General features: G+C 41.6%; 1 protein-coding gene across 5 annotated transcripts in view; it reads left to right on the top strand.

Annotated features, from left to right (window-relative positions):
* The window catches only part of NOS1AP (nitric oxide synthase 1 adaptor protein), a 66,644-nt gene that overhangs the window by 23,734 nt on the left and 23,297 nt on the right, over window positions 1-19,613 (top strand). For 3 of the 5 annotated variants that reach the window (XM_088153799.1, XM_088153798.1, XM_088153796.1), the window contains 7 exons: window positions 2,969-3,027; window positions 3,908-4,016; window positions 8,642-8,783; window positions 9,172-9,332; window positions 10,319-10,486; window positions 11,147-11,312; window positions 16,520-16,672. In XM_088153799.1, coding sequence (XP_088009925.1) covers window positions 3,008-3,027; window positions 3,908-4,016; window positions 8,642-8,783; window positions 9,172-9,332; window positions 10,319-10,486; window positions 11,147-11,312; window positions 16,520-16,672 — 919 coding nt within the window. In that variant the 5' untranslated portion in view covers window positions 2,969-3,007. Of the gene's footprint in view, window positions 1-2,955; window positions 3,028-3,907; window positions 4,017-8,641; window positions 8,784-9,171; window positions 9,333-10,318; window positions 10,487-11,146; window positions 11,313-16,519; window positions 16,673-19,613 lie in introns of all 5 variants that reach the window. The other 2 variants (XM_088153800.1, XM_088153797.1) reach the window with 2 other exon arrangements.

Raw genomic sequence — 19,613 nt, 5'->3', positions numbered from 1 at the left:
TTTTGTGTAAAACAATCTAACCTAACAATAACCTAACAATCCTCATTCTCTCCTTGTTCCTCCTTGTATACTTTAATTATTGCTTCTGATACAATGGTGTTGCTGCAAGTTACTTCTGTATTAAACATTGCAAATAAAAATTTCTGCTGAATATTATTTGGCCATGAGGTTGACTCGGGTATCTCAGATGATGATGAAGAACATGGTGGTGATTAGGTGGATAAACGACAAAACTGAAATGTCATAAAACAAATGTATTAAAATATTCCAGTACATCTTTAGAAACTTATATTATGACATATTTCATATCCATATTTTAGTCAAAACCCACATATCTCTATTAAGCTTTAAACTCAAAAGAATACTTAGTTAACATTGTTCAAATCATCAAGAGGAATTATAAGTAATAAATAATGCATTCCACTAATACTGTAAATTAAGTTAAAATATAAGTTCCAGAAACCAAATTTTGGATGCACCACAATTCCATGTATGAGATTATAATTCAAGAATGGTTTTCAATTTGAACTGAATTCCGTCTCAGATTTACTTTTTAAAACAAAGTTATCTTAGACTTTGAGGCGTTTTCCAAAATTTAGTTAACCATTCTTCCAAAGAGCGAATCAAATGTCTTTTCCAATAAAAGACATATAAAACCCTTGCAGCCGTTAACATGTGCCATGCCAATTTAGTATATCTTGAAAGGATGTATGGAATGGTAAAATGGAATAATATCACCGATTATTACTTGAGATGCGTGAGTCTCCCTTGCAAGAGACTCAGATGCTGTTCCAAGGTATTAGAGGGAACACGGGGACGAGGGAGAAGATTTGGGGAGGCAAGATGGGCTGATGAATTTTATCACCACCACAAACCCTGTCCATCATTTCATTGCTTGTTGTGAGATTATTGTACGACAATATATTTATATTGTAAGGCACTATATATGTAACACACATGCTTTACAGATTTTTTTCTATTAAAAATTGTTGCCCAAGCAGCTTATAGTGCATCATTCCTAGAAGAGGCTAACTTTACCAATGAACCATGTTTAAAAAGCAGCTTGGAAAAGCAAGCTGTTAGAAGGCAGTAGACTCTTCAACCTTTAGTAAGAGCTTACTTTTTAAACAATTTAAAAATATATATTATTGTAAAATTAGAGTAGAACATTTTCTGCATTGGTTCACCACTTTTCTGCAGCTCTTTGCTGTACAATTTGAAGGCTGCTGTGCTGTTTTTTCATCACTATCTCTACCTTAAAAGACAAATATTGCAGGAAAATATTTCAAAAGTTGTTGTAGTAAACCCTTAAAGCTATTTGGATGAAATTTGACAAGCTGAACATCCTCTATAAACTTTCTACTACTTTCATCCTATTCTGCCAAAAAATGAAGTAGCTGTAGGCATTTTGACATTTCTCCATTTTAGTCTATGATTTAATTTTCTAACAAATTGGATTTCAGATTTCAAATCAGTTTCAATCTAATGTTCATTCAAACCTTGAATCATACAATTAACTGAATCTTGAATCTTAAATTCAAGCAGAACTTTGGCTGATTCACCCCACCCCCCACCCCCCACCCCCAGTTTTGCTTTTTCAAAGCTACTCCAATGCTTTTACCGGCAGTCATTTCTTTATACTCTAACATACATGATGATGTTCTTGAGGTGGTGGTCATTGTCTGCCTGACCCAGGCAATCTCAGTGGTTCACCCTATTGCTTTGTCTAGTTTGTCATCATTCTCTTCCCTGTATCTCTCTGTAGGTGTTATGCGTGTCTAATCCTTGGCTAAATTTATTAGCCTTCTATGTGGTTTTTGTCCCATTTCTTCACTGTTTCTTCACAGGATTGATTGCCTGCAAACAATCCTTATTTGCATATTAGACTAAAGCATCCCCAACTCACAGCCTTGTAGCATGAGCTGCTTGTTTCAGGAAATGTTACCTCTGGCGATCTATCTTGATGTTTTTCTTACTGCCTTTCCTGTATTTCCCTCTCCATCTTTGCTAAGAAATCCTAATAGCTACCTAGAAACCATTGTCTTGGACACTTATACTCTAAGGATGAGTAAGATTGGCTTTGGGCAATGCCTACCTTTTCTGTATGCCACCCTAGGGCCATCAACTTTAGCTGAAACCAGTTCTGGAGATTCTCTCCCCCGTGTAACCTATGTGTGCATCTAAATGTGTATATATAGTTGCCAGAAGTTATATTCCCCAAAAGGGCAAGACCAAAACAAAACAAAACCAGAAATATTAATTAAATCAGTAATTTCTGATTTAAATTAATTTCCTATGAATTAAAGGAACTCATAAGATAACTTGATCCCCCTCTGCATGTAGCAACTGTTTTCTCTTAGCACTCTCACATACAGAAACATGTCAAGTCCATACTCACACATTCTTATTCTCGTTCCTGTCAGCAGAACAGCAAAATGGCTGGGGGGGGGGGCTAGATATGGGGTAAAGAGAAGAGCCAACTGCACTGGGAAAGAAAGGAACAGAAAAGGGAAGACAAAGCTGGACTGGGATGAGGGGAGGGGAGAAGGTAGTTAAACAAGGAAGAAAAAAGAAGAGAAAAAGAGAACCTGTCCAGGCATTACCAAAAGTATTAACATTCATTAGACAAGCAGCAGGGATGAACCCAATTGGCTGGTGAAGATAATCTTCAAAGGCTTTCACGCTTTTCAGCTGCAGAGTGTGCAGCCATTGGCTCCCACTCAGCAATATTTTCCATTCTCAGTGAATGTGATATAACCCCCCCCCCCCCCATTCACTGGTAATTATTTGCAAAATGGGTTGGACAAAGTTTGGTCTTCCACTGTTTAAGACCAGGACAATGTAGCTGTGAAAGTGCTTGGTTCCGTAGTAACCCTGTTTGAAGGACAATCACTTCCTTAGGAGTTTTATAAACTTTATGTCACTCAGTGAAGCATCTGTCCTGCTTATACGCAGCTCTCTTTTACAGAAGAAAGAGTGGGACTGGGATGAGAGCAAGCTGCTGGTGATGCATGACCCAATCTACAGGTGAGAGTTGTGAGCGAGGAAGGCGTGGCAATTGGCAGCAGCACTGTTCAGTATTGGCCTCTGAGCGGAGGAAGAGTTAACCACTAGCAGTATGCATATCATAGGCAAGTCTCCAATGACTTAGGCAAGGGGTGCTTTTGCAGAAGGGACTATTGAGAGGGTTTCAAGGAGAAGATAGAAAATGCAGTAGATAGAGCTGATTATCCATTATGTGGGTTTGCGTCTCTATCCCCAGGTCATTTTGTTCCAGATTATATGACATTTGGACTCTGTACACAATCCAGAATGAATCCAGATTGGGACTTGAGACCAAGCTGGCACTAGGTAGAGGTTTCTAGGTCTTGATGTGACAGTGACTTTGAGGAGTAGTCCCTGTTTTAGTCTTCTCTTCCCACCAGTCCACCTTCATGCTTCAGGACATGAGCACCCTACACACAGAAATTCTACCAATGGGAGCACTAGTAATCCTGTGAGATAGAATTCTGGAATTCAGATTGTAATTCTATCATGCTGCAGCTATGGCCTTCATGACAAAAAATGGCAATTGGTAACTGACTGTATGCATTTTAAGAGCCAATCTGTTCACAAAACAGAAATGGCTAGCATTGGACCATTATTCCAGTGTGTTAATCATATTAGAAGATAATAATAAAATATCCTGATTAAAAGAGAAAAGTGTGTAAGTAGTAGAGTGAAGGAAAGAAATAAATTGCAAAATGGTAGTATTGGAAAGATGTGATCCTCTTTGCCAGTATTAATGACAATCAGTTAATCAGTACCTGTACCTGGACTTGCCCTGCTTTTCTCTAAGACAGTGGCAGAATAGCCTGTTTCCCGTGTGATATGTATACATGCACATGCAGCTCTATTATTCTTGCAGGATATTTTATGTGTCCCACGATTCCCAGGACCTCAAGATCTTCAGTTATATCGCCAGGGATGGCTCCAGTAACACCTTCCGCTGCAATGTTTTCAAGTCCAAAAAGAAGGTATGTTGCAAGCTGGCAAGATACGTGCTTAGGGCCTGTTACTGGATCCGTCTAGCAAACTGAAGATCCTCATCTCACCCTGAGGATATCGTGCATAGTTTGTATCTCTGTATCTTCTTGGAGCCTGTTTAGATAGGAATTGTCAGCAGGTTTGCAGGGAAAGTATTTTCCTTCTCTTGGGCAGGGGAGAATGGGTGCTGCGGGGAAGGAGCTTTCCTTGCACTTTCTGAACCACACCCTCCTTTGTTATCCCAGGAATATGCTTCCCCCCATGACCAAGGCAGCAAAGAGCGTGACGTAGGCTGCCATCGCCGATACTCTGTGTTGACAGTGCTTGAAACAATGGGTCTCCCCCGGTGCCTTTCCTCAGCAGCCTGTCAGGTCTCTGACAGAAAGACCTCTCAGTAGAAACAAAGGCCCAACCCACAGGTCAGAGAGTGAAAGGGCCTGAGAGGGAGATGGAGGACTCATATGCTGCATGTGGTTGTCTTCTCCCATAGAGCAATGAGTTTAAATTCTCTCCCACTTCTCTTCATGATTAAAAAGTGAAAGAATCCACTCAACCCTTAGCAGATGGGTCAAGACCATCTGTTATCACCACCTAGTCAAAAAGGCCCCTTTTTATACAGGGAAAGTAGAGCTCAAAGTATAAGTTGTTTTATTGGCAGGTAGAGCTTCTGCAGAAAACTCTGTCATCCTGTCGTCTCCTGTCAACCCTCCTTTCCCAGAAGTCTTCTGAATTGTACACCCTTTGGCCCTGTGTTTCTCCCTGATGTAGCTGCTTGGTTGTTACTGCTGCCATTGCCTGTCTTCTAGGAGGATGCCTTTACCTGGTGTCCTCCTCCTTAATGCTGAGATGTGGGATGGATAGGAATCCCACATCCTATATCCTTATTAGCAAATAACAACAACAGCAACAACAACAAGCAGATAAAAATGAAATAAATTTTATAGCACACCTCCCAGGACTATAGTGTGAGGTGCATGATTAAGGAAATCAGCCCCCCACCCCCTCTTTTAGAGATAATCTCACAAATGATAAATAACATTTTTAAAAAGAAAAAGAAAGAATAGAAAGTAAAAATTCCCTCCGTTGCTTTAAATAGTCATATGAAAACACAATCAAGATTGGATTAAAAAAAAACACCATAGTGCTGCTAAAATCACAGACGGGGATCTCCCACAGAATGCTACAGAGGACACAATAAGTTTAGGGCTGATCATGGAATGGATCTGCTCTTAATATAGGAAACCCTGCTGCACAGAGTTCCCAAGGTGCATCAAACATACAATAACTGAACTTGCATAAATAAAATAAGCATCAGAAACAAAAACAATGCTGTTAGTTTTTGCTTTACTTCTGTTGATTAGTTTAGCATATTAAAATAAATTCAGATTACATAAAATTGAGTGAGATAGCTCATGCTTTAGAAGGCAGAAATAAAACTCCAAAACAATCTTAGATAGGTTAGGGAAATGGGTGAAAATAACAAAAGGAAATGTCTCCCAAGTAACAGTTCCTTTGAATCAGAAGGATTCAATTTTACTTGTACCTGCTTTTTAGTCTTCTGGAAATTCTGAGCTTAAATCTGGGTCTGACTAATCTTAGCTTTCCCCTTCTTTTTCCATCCCAGCACATCTTCTTCCTTGTTTTCATTCCACTCCAGCTCTCTCAGTTGCAAATAGGCAAGATTTTTTTTTAACTTGGACCAGGAGGGGTTAGGCAGGAATATCTTCTTGCTTATGCGAGCCAGAGCACGTCACATTCCCTGCTTTGGGGCAAAGGCAGTATACTTTGCCTGGGATGAGAGGCTGGGAGGGGATTGCCCTTACAACAATGGCCATTGCTGAGAATTTTGGGAACTGACACCCCCTCATCTGAAAGTTGGTCAGATTGGAAAACCCTATTCTGTTTCTAGGTTTAAGTTACATTATTTTTTTAGAAAGCTATTTAAACCTAAATGATACCATAACTTTTATGACAGATTTTATCTGCTCTCTGAGGATATAATGCAGGAATGGCCACTCCAAAAAATGCATGCCTTGTTACAGCCCTCATGTTTAGGTGGCAAACTACATGTTACTGCAAAAAATGTATCTGGCTTGTTGTTTACTCAAAACTCAGAATAGTATTACCATATTTTTCCATCAATAAGACGCCCCCATGTACAAGACGATCCCCACTTTTCCAACCCAAAATTAAGAAATCAATATTTTAAAGATAGTGCAGAACACATTTTTATTTAGTAATCAGTTACCATTTACCTGATACACTCGGTGGGAGGAGGTCCAAACCATCTCTCTGCAGCTCTATTTCCACGCTCTTTTGCATAACTGATTACATTCAATCACGAGTGAAACTGTCGATAGCTTGTCTCTGCGAACAAACTTCTTCCAATTGGTTTGTTCAGCATCAGCTGATGTCAGTTACATAAGGCTCGTGATTGGAGGAAGTCTGTTTGCAGACTCAAGCTATTTCACTCGTGATTGGAGGCTAGCAATAGGAGGAAGCCTCTTTGGAGAGACAAAGTACGGGCAGTTTTGCAACCGAGCGGTTCTCTCCTCGGCTGACTTCCTTGAATAAGACGCCCTTCAATTTTTAGCATAAGGATTTTAGAAAAAAGTATCGTCTTATAGTCGGAAAAATACAGTATATACAGTGGTACCTCGGGATACGAACGCCTCTACTAACGAACTTTTCGGGTTACGACCAGCTCCAGCCGCAAAAATTTACCTTGTTGTGCGAACTCTGCCTCGGGGTACGGCCATTTTTCCGCCCCTGACACGTGGTCCGCAGCCATTTTTCCGCCGCGCTGCGCGGCGCCCGGCCGTTTTTGTGCGGCGCCCGGCCGTTTTCCCGCCGTGCCGCGCCACGCCCGGCCGTTTTCCCGCCACGCCGCACCGCGCCCAGCCGTTTTCCCGCCCTGACGCGTGGTCTGCAGACGCCAGAACGGATTAACGGTAATTACATTGAACCTTATGGGAAAATTTGCTTCAGGGTGCGACCAAATTCGGAGGGTGGAACGGATTAACCGGATTTACACTGAACCCTATGGGAAATTTCCTTCGGGTTACGACCAACTCGGGATACGCCCAGAGTCACGGAACGGATTAAGTTCGTATCCCGAGGTACCACTGTATCTGCCTTCTGATTCAGATGGAAGCTCATAAATGTGTATTGGATAAGTCTACCAGGATGGAATATCTGAAAAGGTTCAGGAGGAATAACCTAAAGTCAAAGCGTAGCTTCCAAATCATGTCTTCAGTGGGCTGGTTTGCAAATTTGGAAAGCTCATCGATTCTTTCCAAATCACTAAACAGCAAGATTCCAAATTGGGAGGGAGGAATATAGGAAAATAGGCTCCTTGGGAGTGGATTTGCCCATGTAGTACAACAGTACAACCTCTCTCTTCTATTCCTTGTTCTGTGGGTATTTAAGAAAATTCATGAACAAATATGTGAATCAATCCTGATGTAGTTTATACCACCTGAAACTTTTGGATGCTTTTCAATCTATTCAATGAGTAGTATCCTCATACATTCAGAATTTGGATTTGGATGAAAAATGGGAGCTGGAGTTGGATCATGATAGCCATCCCAAGATAAAGCGTTTGGATGTCATTATTTCAAGATAACATCTCCCAGTAACTACAAGTAGATGTCGGATATGACTGAGAAAAGTCTAGAACTTTGTAGAATATTTTCTCTCCATCTACTAAAGACCAGTCAAGAGCAGCAGCCCAGTTTAATTTTCTTTGACTTATTTATTAGTTAGAACCCATTGTCACTACAAAGCCCTATGCGGGCTTTCTTGCTCAGAGCAACACAGTGTTTCATGATATTCAGCAGAACTAACACAGAAACACCTCTGCTATTCAGATCCAGGCATAGTTCTTCTAGTAATCTGACATTATTGTTCTGCTTTGTACAGGAGACTAGCTGCCCTCTACATTCAAGTGGAAAATTGAAATTTGCATTTCCAGCAAATTTTTGATATTCTCATTGGAAGGAGGGCATCCATGTCTGCACTGTTTGGGATTACTTCAAGAACTGAAGCAACAGTGCTCATGTCACCCTCTGCTATTTTTATCAGAGTATCCTAGACTCTGCATTTACGAGGGCTACTCCCAATATCATAAGAGAAAAGGTGCTGAGGCAAATCTCTTCTGGGCTTGATTCCACTAATTTTGGATACCAAGGTCTCGTTCCATGTCAATCCTCTGTTTTCTGCTTTTGAGATACCAGCAGCTTAGCAGACAAAATAAAAATGAATCAATAATTGCCATAGCATCAGAATCTGGGACAAAGAATTGCATTCCTAAGGAAGAATTAGCAAGGACCTATCTTGGAAATGAGTATGTCCTTAGGAGGAGGTCAGTTTCATTTGTTGAGACAATGTGTTAGACAGTAGCTACAGAGATCAGAGGAAACCAACGTTTTAGGAGCATATGGGAGAAAATGGATTGTCACTAATCTTGACACAGTTCCCAACTGTAACTAGATTACTGGTATTCTACCTAACTGAATATTAAGAGAAGATATGGGGTTTTTTTCCTCAGGAATAGCTGTAGCCTTGGCCTTTGGAGGAGATGTTCTTTATTGCCCTTTTTCTCTCTACTTTGCAGAGTCAGGCCATGCGCATTGTCCGAACAGTGGGGCAAGCATTTGAAGTCTGCCATAAGTTGAGCCTTCAGCATACACAGCAGAATGCTGATGGCCAAGAGGACAGCCATAGTGAGAAGGGCAGCGAGGATTTGGAGGCACCAGGTAAAAAGGCAACAACGGTGGGAAAGGCTCAGTCTTTGTAGGAATGGAGGATTAAAGTCCCAAACAGGTAGAAAAAGAGGTGGCAAAACTTTATTTGAGTGAAGAACGGGCCCAATAACTTGCCCAAAGAAGATTGAGAAATGCTCTCGCCCCTTGCGTGCAGAACTGAAAGAGTGTGTGGAACCATTCTTCCTCGGTGGCCCCACTGGGACTTCACTTTGGCCTCTCCTAAGCCTGAGAATGTTTCGAAAGCAGCTCCCTGACATCCTGCCATTTTCTATCAAGAATATCTTGTTAGCCTGAATCAGCCTGCTCAGGATGTTAGGACCTCATTTTAGGGTCTGCCTAGGTTGCTTTCATAATTTTTGCTACTGATAATTTCTCACAGCTGGTGGTCTGGCTGAACCTGAACCTGTCAACACTACTGAGGAAACAGACATTGATGCTGTGGACATCAGACGGCCAGGGAGTGATCGCTTGGAATTCAACAGGGGAGTGACAGACCTTGATGCCGTTGGTAAAGAGATGTCTGGCCTACTTTGCAGCAAGGTATATTTATCCTTGTCAGTGTTGCTTATGTGCAAAGAATGCAGCTCTAGGAAGAGTGTCTAAATAGCTCTGCCTGTCATAGAATCAAGTTGAAAACGTCTACATGATACCTGGTCCACTATATCCATGCCCTACTTCCAGAACCCTAAGGCTACCCTCCAGAGCATACTCCATCCTACTTCTAAAGCAAAAATAATCAGGAAAACAAATCAAATGAAAATCTTAGGTTCTTGAATTGAAAAATTGGTTTTTTCTTTTTCTTACATCATTCGTGGGAAATATATCATTTGATTCATGGGAAATATGGGAAATATATCATTCATGGGAAATAAATCAACCCCACTCAGTAGAGCCTTTTCCAAGGGAATGTTATTGTGATACATGTCAACCCATTCCCACTATTCTCAGCAGTCTCTGTTCTTGATGCCACAAAACATAGGAAAACTATGTCCTTCATAAGCCCAGCTAGTAGAAAGGCCCATCTCTTTCCTGTAACACTACCAGATGACTACCCCTTCTCCATCTCCTCCTCCTCTTCCTCCTCAGTTTGATGCTGACAGGAAACAGTGTATTTAAAGGCACTGATGTTCAGGTGGCTTTATACATAGATGACAAACTACCAGAGACTTTCCATATTAGCCAGAATGAGTAGGATCAGATCCTCTTGGATGAAGGCCTCTCTGCATTGCCATGGTTGATGCTGTTTCTTTTTTGTTTGGCCAAAGAGAAAAGAGGGCATGGACAGTTTCCCCCAAATTACAGTTGGAGGAGCGGTCTTATCCTGGTTGGCTGTGCTTGCTGAGCTATGTGAGCACTGGAACCTCTGAGGGCTCCTTTCTAAGGTAGAGTGTAACTGTGCTTTGGTTCTGCCACTGTAGCTCCTTTCTCCCTGTTGGGTGGGGAAGAATTGTGTTTATGTGAAATAAAAGGTGTATGCTGGGTATGGGGCAGTCTGAACTGAATCCTGCATCTGCTTTATTTTTTAGGACTTGGTCCATAAAGAGAATATCCTCATGGCTTCTCCTAAAATGCTTCTCCCTTCTTCTGCCCAGTTGCCTGAGCCGGAAGTTCCTCTCTCTGCTCACCACCAAATGCAGTTTCTGCAACAGCTTTTGCAGCAGCAGCAGCAACAGACTCAGTTTGCTGTGGCTCAGGTTATTATCCGTTTTGCAGGATAATTGAAGAGAAGACTACATAGAAATCCTAGTACAAATAATCTGAACCGTGTCAGTGCATGAAATGTTCCAAACTGAGCTCAGCTAATAGCAAAGAAGGCAGCTGCCTACTCAGTCGCAGCCCTTTAGCTAAGAAACAGCAAAGATTTAGAGGAATAGAACCCTGGACTGGTAATTTCAATGCCAACTTCATTGCGTAGCTTTTGTGGAATATCCTTGTCTTTGGTGCTAGAATCTTAATGAAAATTTAAAGACCTTTGGTGGTTGATGAGACAATACAGCATGCTTTGTCTCAATCTGTTTTCTTACTTATGAACTGCTCCTTTGGCAGTTCTACTGGAGACTGATATCAGTCCAGACATTGTTTTTATTCTTAAGCCAACTTCTTGGTTTCTGTTTGGTATCCAAGGGCTCTGCAGAGCATTTGGTGGGTTGGATCTACTCTTCAGTCTTCTGCAGGCCCAGAAGACACTATTTCACCAGCTACCTCAGGGGAGGTAATCTTGAGGGGGTTACATTCAGCCTCAATACATGCCTATATTCAGAGTGTAGAGTTCTGTCAGAAAGAGAGATCTTCCTTGTTGTCCACTTCTGACTGCAACTGCATATAACCATCTGCTTTTGGTCTCTGTTCTGCAGGTACATTTGATGAAGGACCAGCTGGCCACAGAGGCAGCTGCCCGCCTTGAGGCCCAGGCCCGAGTTCACCAGCTCTTGCTTCAGAATAAGGACCTTCTCCAGCATATATCACTTCTGGTAAAGCAGGTGCAGGAACTGGAGGCAAAACTGCTGGGATCCAACACCAGTAAGAGCTCTTCCTCCCCTTGTCCATAGGAACCATTTCTATTCCTGTTTGGGTTTTCTATCGAGAACATACTTTCCATTGGATGATGATAGCTTGTCTTTCAAGGCTGTATTTTTCTTCACAGTGACACAGTCAGGAACAGTGTTATGATGGAGTTTGGCCTAGAATGCACAATCTCTTTACATGCTTTTCTTGTTGCTAAAATCCATTTACAAAGCAATAATATAAATGCAAATAAAACCAAATCAACCTCAACAAAATCCAGTAATCAAGGAGAACGCTTAGAAAAAGACTTCATCTAAAAGTCAAGCCAAAGAACTAAATCTTGCAGCCATTACAGGAAGAAGACAAACAAGTAATCTACTGGCACTGATTTTGCTTTGCGGTTCTCAGATTTAGTTCCAGCACCTCCAGCTAAAATTACATAGAATTTTATAACATCATGTTGGATGAATGTGCAGACTGGAGACTATTGCTGAGATCTGGTTGGGCAGTGATGGAAATGTGGTCCTGTTGGAAATCTGCACTCCCAGGTTTCAGGTCCTGCAGCAACTGCAACACCAAGCTTGGAGTGATCATGATCATATGTGAAACCTTCACAGTGGTTAGGAACACTATCTTGGACATGACTGGGAGTGAGTGTCTGTGTGTGAAATTGGGCCATCATTTTTGGCATGTTGCACTTTGCTTACAGAAGTGGTTTATAACTTTAGGCAGCTCCTGAACTTACAGCTCCAGCTTAAATAGCAGGTGGAAGTCATGGCCAGGGGGGCTTTGCCAGGCTTCAACTCATGCCCCAGTTACAAACCTCTGTGACAAGTGATCGTAATTTACTCCCTGATTGCGACTTTGTTAGAATTTCCTTGTAATATGTAATATTAATTTGCAACATCTAATGTCCCTTTTTGCCAAGTCTTTGGGGCAAAGAAAGAGCAATTTGTAGTAGACCAGTGCCATCCAATGGTTGATGTCAGCCCTTCAAGGTTAGACCAGTCAGGCAATAGATACCATGCGAACTACTGGAATTCTACTTTATTGATACAGGTTATAGTAACAGAGCTTGAAAGCCTGACAGCATTTCTCTTTTCCTCCCTCTTGTACCAAACAAAGTGAGGTAATACTAAGTTTCTTTCTCATCCCTTCCTGTTTTTCCAGGCTAAGTTCATGTTTTCCTAACATCTGCCACATATTTTCTTCAAGACCTTTCCTGTACTCCTCTGTGGCAGTCAGGGTAGATACTGTTGGGTTACATGGATCACCACAATGATTCAGCATAAGGCAACTTTATTTGTTCATCCAGAAGTGTTATAGAATGTGTCATATGATTCTAGGTGGACCACTGTCACACCTGACTGAACTGACCCTTTTCATTTAAAAGAGAAACATCCCAAAATCCTTTCAGAAATTCCTCTAGTAATCCTATCAAATTAATTTTCATTCCCCCCCAAAATTCTTACAGATACTTTATTTAACCATACTTTCCCAAATTTACTCAACCCAAAATTATGTACCTGTTCAGTCCTGTATGAAATTTATTACCAACACTCTTCAGTAATTTAATACCAGAAATGCTCTTCCTTTGAACATTCCTATGAAAGCTTTATCTGAATAGGGTTTTTCAAAATTCAGTTGCAGTTGTAATAAGTGACTGGCCATGTTTTATGAAAGGAGCATTGGGACTTATTGGTCAAGAAGGCCCGCACCAGATATTGAGGGAGGGTAATTATACAGGCAGCGAAGTAGATGGATGCACATGACGTATGTGGGTAAGGCGGGCTTTGGGGGGAAAGGACTGGGTTGGGTTTGTTTGTTTGTTTTGTTTTCTTAAGTATATTTTTATTTTATGAGATTCATTACCACTTTTATGGCAAGAAGTGATGCTGTCAGTTTTCAGCAATAATGGCAAATAGCTGGAGGCCTGAGAAAAGATTTCATGGTTGTGGTCCTAGAGTTGGATGCTGCACACCCCTGGACTACATGTTCCTTAGTGTTTCATAATCTACAGTTATTGAAGCAGGATGGAGTTTGTTCACATGGATATGAATTAGACCTTAAGCTGTTGAAGAACGAACTTTTTTCCTCTGGACGTGAACATTTTAATCAGTGTTCTCCTAAATTGTATGTGGATTGCACTCATTGTAATTTGGCAACAACTTTCAAAGGCCTCTGGGTGTTGCACCCATATCTTCTGGGGGCTGAATGCAACCCTGGGGCCCCAGATTGTGCATCTGTATCATACTGCTTCTGCCCAAAATGAAATGCCTCCTCTGCCTTGATGACTTCATTCCACTGCCCTTCTCATTCTACTTATATCTGTGTCAGCTTAAAATGGTGCTATTCCCAACATCAGATCTGCAACTAGTACCAATTTAGTATTACCACTACTATTAATTTGGGCACTGAGCATATTATTGCCTGTTTTTCCTTTGCTGTGTACAACCTAATTTCACCTCATGTATACAGTATCTCTTACATTCTCAACAGATTTAATAGACAGAGTAGGCAAGTCTAACTTTCAGTCCAGCCAGCCAGTCTCAAATCTCAGCTCAAATTCTTCCTCCAGTCTCCTCTTCCTTCAATTTTATGGATCTGAATAGAATCTCTGAACCATTTACCATGGTGTTGGTGTCAGGGCTTTGTACCCAGCGTGGTGATGAAATTCTTTCTCCTTTCACGTTCAAGCAGACACAAGAAAGTTGGCTAAGAAAATTTACTGCAGAGTATTAGGATGAAGTTTTCCATCCAACAGCGTCCTGGTTTTTTTGTATGTTTATCTCCAGGTTGAAATCCTGGGGTTTTTCTTCCTGCCCTTTTGAGTCAACAGCTTTGTAGCTGGACTTGAAGGCTTTTGCTCTCTGCTTTTCTTTACAAATGGCTTTCTCTAGCATAACCGGCCAGAGTTGCTGGGAGTTGGGCAGCGTATAAATTTAATAACTAACAGATTCCCACCTCATCTTTTACAGTTGGTGACCAGCAGTTAGCTTCACCTAGCAAAGATCTATAGTTTTAGGTTGCACTCTTGGCTGTGCATCTTGGGGAGTGCAGTCCAACACATCTGGAAGGTGATGTTGAAGAAGGTTGCTCTAGAGGTAGAACTGTCCCTACCCATAAATATTAATTAGTGTTGGAGACAGACTCTTGGTTGATGTCTTTCCATGCTTTAAGTGCTTTGGGCATTTGCAGGCTCTTGGAACTCCAGGTATGGATTATGCCTTTTTATGTAGACATCCATCTCCTCATTTTATTTTATGGCTTCTTACCAATGGCTTCTTATTTTATGGTATTCCATGTTCTGTCACTTTAATCTGTCCAAAACATTGCTGTGAGGATATAATGAGAGCTTAGCCCTGAAATCCTTGGAATCAAAAGAGAATGAAAATACAATAATGGAAAAGAAAAGTCCATTGTTACTTGCCAATCCATATGCCAGTGTATGAAACATGTCTGGTGAATTAGCAGCATGTTCTTATGAAATCATGTAACTGTTGGGGAGCAGTTACTCATATTGCCAGTTTTAGACTTTCATGCCATCAAGGCAGCTGGTCATCATTGCATGCCATAATCTCAGTTGAAGCATGGCTGGGGCCTTTGGTAACATACCTGATCCTACTGTGTTCTCAGAGTCAGGTCCAGATGATTTTATTCCATGGAAGGAACACATAAACATGCAGCTAGATTAAGCAAATGAATCAGTCAGTAAGTCAATCTTGAGATGTCCTGGATCCACTTTCATAAGCTAAATTTTGGGGTGGTCTTCACAGCTTTTTGTGAAGGATACACATGCACATAATTGAACAAGGTTATTATGATTATGATTATTATGTTTTTATCCCACCTTTTTTATATATAACTCAAGGCTGCAAATATACCTAATTCTCCTGCCTCCTCTTTTCCCCACAACAACCCTGTGAGGTGGGTTGGGCTGAGAGAGAGAGAGACTGGCCCAAAGTCACCCAGCCGGCTTTCATGCCAAAGGGAGGGCTAGAACTCTCAGTCTTCTGGTTTGTAGGCCAGCACCTTCACCACTACACCAAACTGGCTCTCAAGATTCTTTAGATTTGCAGACTGTCATGTAATGGTCAAAGCTGTATGATATGTTCCATTTTCATTGAACTGTCTTCTCTTCCTTGACATTCTGGATTAGTGTTTGCTGTCTCAGGAGTCAAATCTGTGTTTATTTATCTCTCAGTGCTGTTTTTTTTCTTCAGATATTGTCTCTATAAGGTCTTCAGAATCTTCACCCTCCCACACAGTCTCCAGTTTAGGCATGAAGCCAGCTCCTGTAGTGGTATCTCAATTCATGGCTACGTGTGTGTTGTTTGCCTACTTTAGAAAGGTGTTCTTTCTGAATACTGCCTTAGTGTGCCACGGCAATGAAGCTCTGCCCAAGGCATAATAAATCATAAATTCATCATGAAAAAAGTTTTCCATTCAGGTGGCACCTCCTGTCAGAAAAATGCTATTAGCCTCCCTTTGGTTCAGATATCCTATATTATTCTCCTCACAAGACCATAAAGAACAAGGATTGTACACTCTTGAGTTAAATTGCATAAATAAGGCAATTGCCTTCTTTTCCTATCCTTGCCTGGCTTTTCTCTGTATGATCTTTGTTTCTATGGTGTATGGAGCTCCATGCAGAGGGAGAAAAGTTTAGAGATTAGGACCCATTCTATTATAGGTATGGTGACATCTGTGGCTTTACAAAGGTGCCACATTAATCACATCCCCAAAGTTGTGAAATACTGCTGTTTCCACAGCAAGATTGCTTGCTGTAGCAGATTGCTCTTTGACTATGAACACCATCCTTTAGGTACGTCCCATAGTCAATAGGGCATGGAGCATGTCCACCCTGTCTGATCTTACGGGACAGACAGGAACAACTGGAGAAAGGTGGTCCTGTAAATACCAGGCCCCAATCCATGTGGGATTTTATAGATAACAACCAGGACCTTGAATTGCACCAGAAGCCACTAGCAACTAGTGGAGCTCGCAGAATAGAGGTGTATTGCAAGCATATTGTGATGCACCCAAAAGTTTTTGCAGCCATATTCTGGACCAGTTGTACATTCTGAATAGTCTTCAAGGGCAGCACAGAATAATTCAAGAGGATAACAGTTCTCTTGGATGGTGAGTGAGCCATCTTCTCTCACTTATAGCAGAGGTGACTGACCTGATGCTCCACTTTCTCTTCTTGTCTTGTCTTGCAGTGGACTCCCAAGACAGCTTGCTGGAAATCACCTATCGATCAGGTGCCCTACCTGTTCTGTGTGACCCCACCACCCCTATGCCTGAGGACGCCCACTTGCTCCAGCTCGACCACAGCTTCTCCAATGTTTCCAGTTCTCTGGGCAGCCCTTTAGGTAGGAGTGACTGCTTGGTGAAGCTAGAATGCTTCCATTTCCTTCCTAGTATGGGCCCTCCTTTGGGCAGCCTGGAGTTCATCAAATTCCGTGAGTCTGGTATTGCCTCTGCGCATGAGTTCAACGTGGATGAGAGTGAGGAATGGGACTCATGGGCCCAAGAGGAGCCCCGTCGCTTGCTCAATGTCCTGGACAAGCAGGGGCTGGGAGATAGCCTGGAAGATGAGGTTGCCCTATGAAAGGAAGATGAAGTGTCTTAGGTCTGATGATAACTGAAATAATGTTTGCATTTCCTTTAAAAGGGTCTTAGTGAGCCTGTCTTTTCTGTTTCTGTTCTCTATGTCTGGGTGCAGATTTGTCCTGTGAAAAAGGGTGAGTCTTGGGGAACAAAGGTTGAATTATAGTTCCCGGTCCACACAGTTAGGCCACTTTTTTCTACTGACAGAACAGATGTTACCTAAGATATCCCAGGGCCCCAGGACTTCCATCACTCTAGTGTTGGAATCTCAAGAGTCTTAACTTTCTTTTAGGAAAGCAGTTTTGAGAGTGAAAGGATAGTATTGAAACTGCACAGATAAACACCCAAAAGCCAGCAATGGGAGTGGAGAAGTTACCACAGGCCTGGAGTCATGTCTTCAGGGCCCAGTATTTCTCTTTGCCTCTCCCTATAAATATGGCAAACATAATAAATTATGCAAGTCTAGCACATGGATCTACATTTGCCTAGTTTGCAAAATGCCATTAGGGAAGAGAACATGTTGTACAGAATGTGTTTGACTCTGGCACAGAACTGCATTGTTTGCATTGTGTTGCTTTCTGTGGGTAGAGTATATAGAGTCCTGCTCTTAGCCAAAACTTTCCAACTTTCTGCCTTTCCTGTTTAAGACTCCCTATTTAGTCTTCAGACAGGACCAGTAACTGCCTTATGTCTGTGTAAGTTGAAGAAAATGGTTCAGCTTTGAACCAATTGTGTGTGGAGAAATTGTTTAACATGACATCCATGTTCTTTTGGAATTTGAGCTTGGTCATTCATGAATACATTCTAGAAAAGGCTTCCCCAATCCCAAAAGAGCAGCTGTAGCATTTTGTCTTTGGAGTGGGATCTTAAAAATAAGAAGTCCCTGTCAGGGCATCTTCTCCATAGTCCATCCCAAACAAATATAGACTGTGTTGCTGGCTTGACACCTCAGTAAGCCATCGTGTGCTTTGTTTGGTTTTGGCTTAATATGTTCTGTAAACACATCTATTGTCTTTCATTCACCAACAAAAAATGGGTGGCTTGCTGCAGTACATGAGCCCAGCCTGTGTCTTTGATGCAACCAGGTGAGCAGGGCCGATCACGTATGTCTTCTCAACATAATAGAGTCCCTCTTGTATAACTGGGTGCTGATTACCTAGTAAAGATTCTGCTTTCATAATTGGGCTGCTCATATGTCATTTGCATATGGCCCAAACACACAAGTGGCCTTTGTGCCTGAAGTGGCTGCAGAAAAAGGTTGACCTGACATGTAAAGTTCCTTTCTAGCTTGGATTTTAATTCAAATGATAAAATAACTTTGGGGGTTTTAAGTGTTTGCTTTATGTTATGGCAATGTGATAAATTTACCTGGATTTGTCCTTTGAAGTGTGCCCAGATTAACTTCTGAACCATTAGCAGTTAAAATATTTTCTGCTTGACATTGTGATTGCTGCTTGGGAGTTAAAACTGTAGATCTTGTTTTTGTTCAAAAATACTTTCTGCAAAATGGATCTCTAGATTTTCAGTTAGGATTGTAGTCACTTTAGGGAATAGTTGGGTAAAACTGCACAACTGTTGGACAAGTTCTAAACTGTCCCTGTGCAAAGAAAGTGGAAATTTAACTTCTTGTATAGGCTGGTGGAAAATATTCAAAATTATGGCTTCCAGAATTTAATTATGATTGGTGGCCAGTGGCAGTGATGGCTCTCTCCTCATTCCTATCTTTGCCATTGGCAAGACCTGTAACTGAAACTGGGATGGGATAGGGATCCCTGCCTTCGCAAAATGACTTTATGTCTATGATAGAGAGCTAAATATCTTTTCTTTTCACTTTTCTTTTTCAAAAATTGTCAGATTAATTCTGCTTTGCTTTCCTGGTGTCATTTGTCAACTGTGTCATATTTTCTTTCACAAAGCGTTCCCTGAGCTTAAGGAATTATTACGTCCAGACTTTCCAACTTGGAGAAGATTTGGCAGCAATGGGAGGTCAGAGTCAACACTTCTCTGGGCATTCTGTGTGTTCCCAAGGATTTGCTTGCAGATGCTGATTACAGGTTGTGGCAGAATGCGCCTAGGGTGAGGGACACAGAAAGACAAGCAGCTCCACCGGATCGTGGGTGGCCTTAAATGTTCAGGAGATGCCTGCTGTGCTGTGGTTTCCCATTAAGCTAATTATAATATTATTTATATTTTTTGTGCATTGATATTACTGAGCACTGTTAGGAGGTCACTTACACAGCAGTTTTCTGAATGCCCTCTTGTTTCCAAGGTTCCTGGAGCAGCCCTGGATTCTAAGGAAATTGTAGGAAGTTTGAAGAGTGCCGTAACTGACTGAGGGACAAGAATGGAAGTGTTCCTGGCTGCGAGGGCTCGCAGCTGTAGCAATGGACAGACATTGTCCTGCCTAACCTGAAATGGGTATTTGTGAGGAAAACCAAGGAGAAAATAAAACCATTCCTTTATGTTGTAGTGGGGGAGGGGCAGGACTGCTCTCCTTCCTGGCTTTCCTCCCCACGGTCTACTTCAGAGATTCGATCACATTCAGATGAAACCAAGAAATAATGGCCCAGGAACAGACTGAATGCCCACATGTTCCTTTCCTGACTCTCCCTTTCTTTCTGGCTGTGTAATTTCTGCAAAGCTTCTTTATTTTTTAAATCAGTTCCCTGTGAAGCCCAAAATTTACCTTGGTCTGGAAAGAAC

The sequence above is a fragment of the Python bivittatus genome, unplaced genomic scaffold (genome assembly GCF_059951505.1).
Source record: "Python bivittatus isolate LINGU-HERP-01145 unplaced genomic scaffold, Pbiv_v1 ctg000700_np1212, whole genome shotgun sequence".
Lineage (NCBI taxonomy): Eukaryota > Metazoa > Chordata > Lepidosauria > Squamata > Pythonidae > Python > Python bivittatus.
This window is presented reverse-complemented; position numbering and strand designations above follow the sequence as displayed.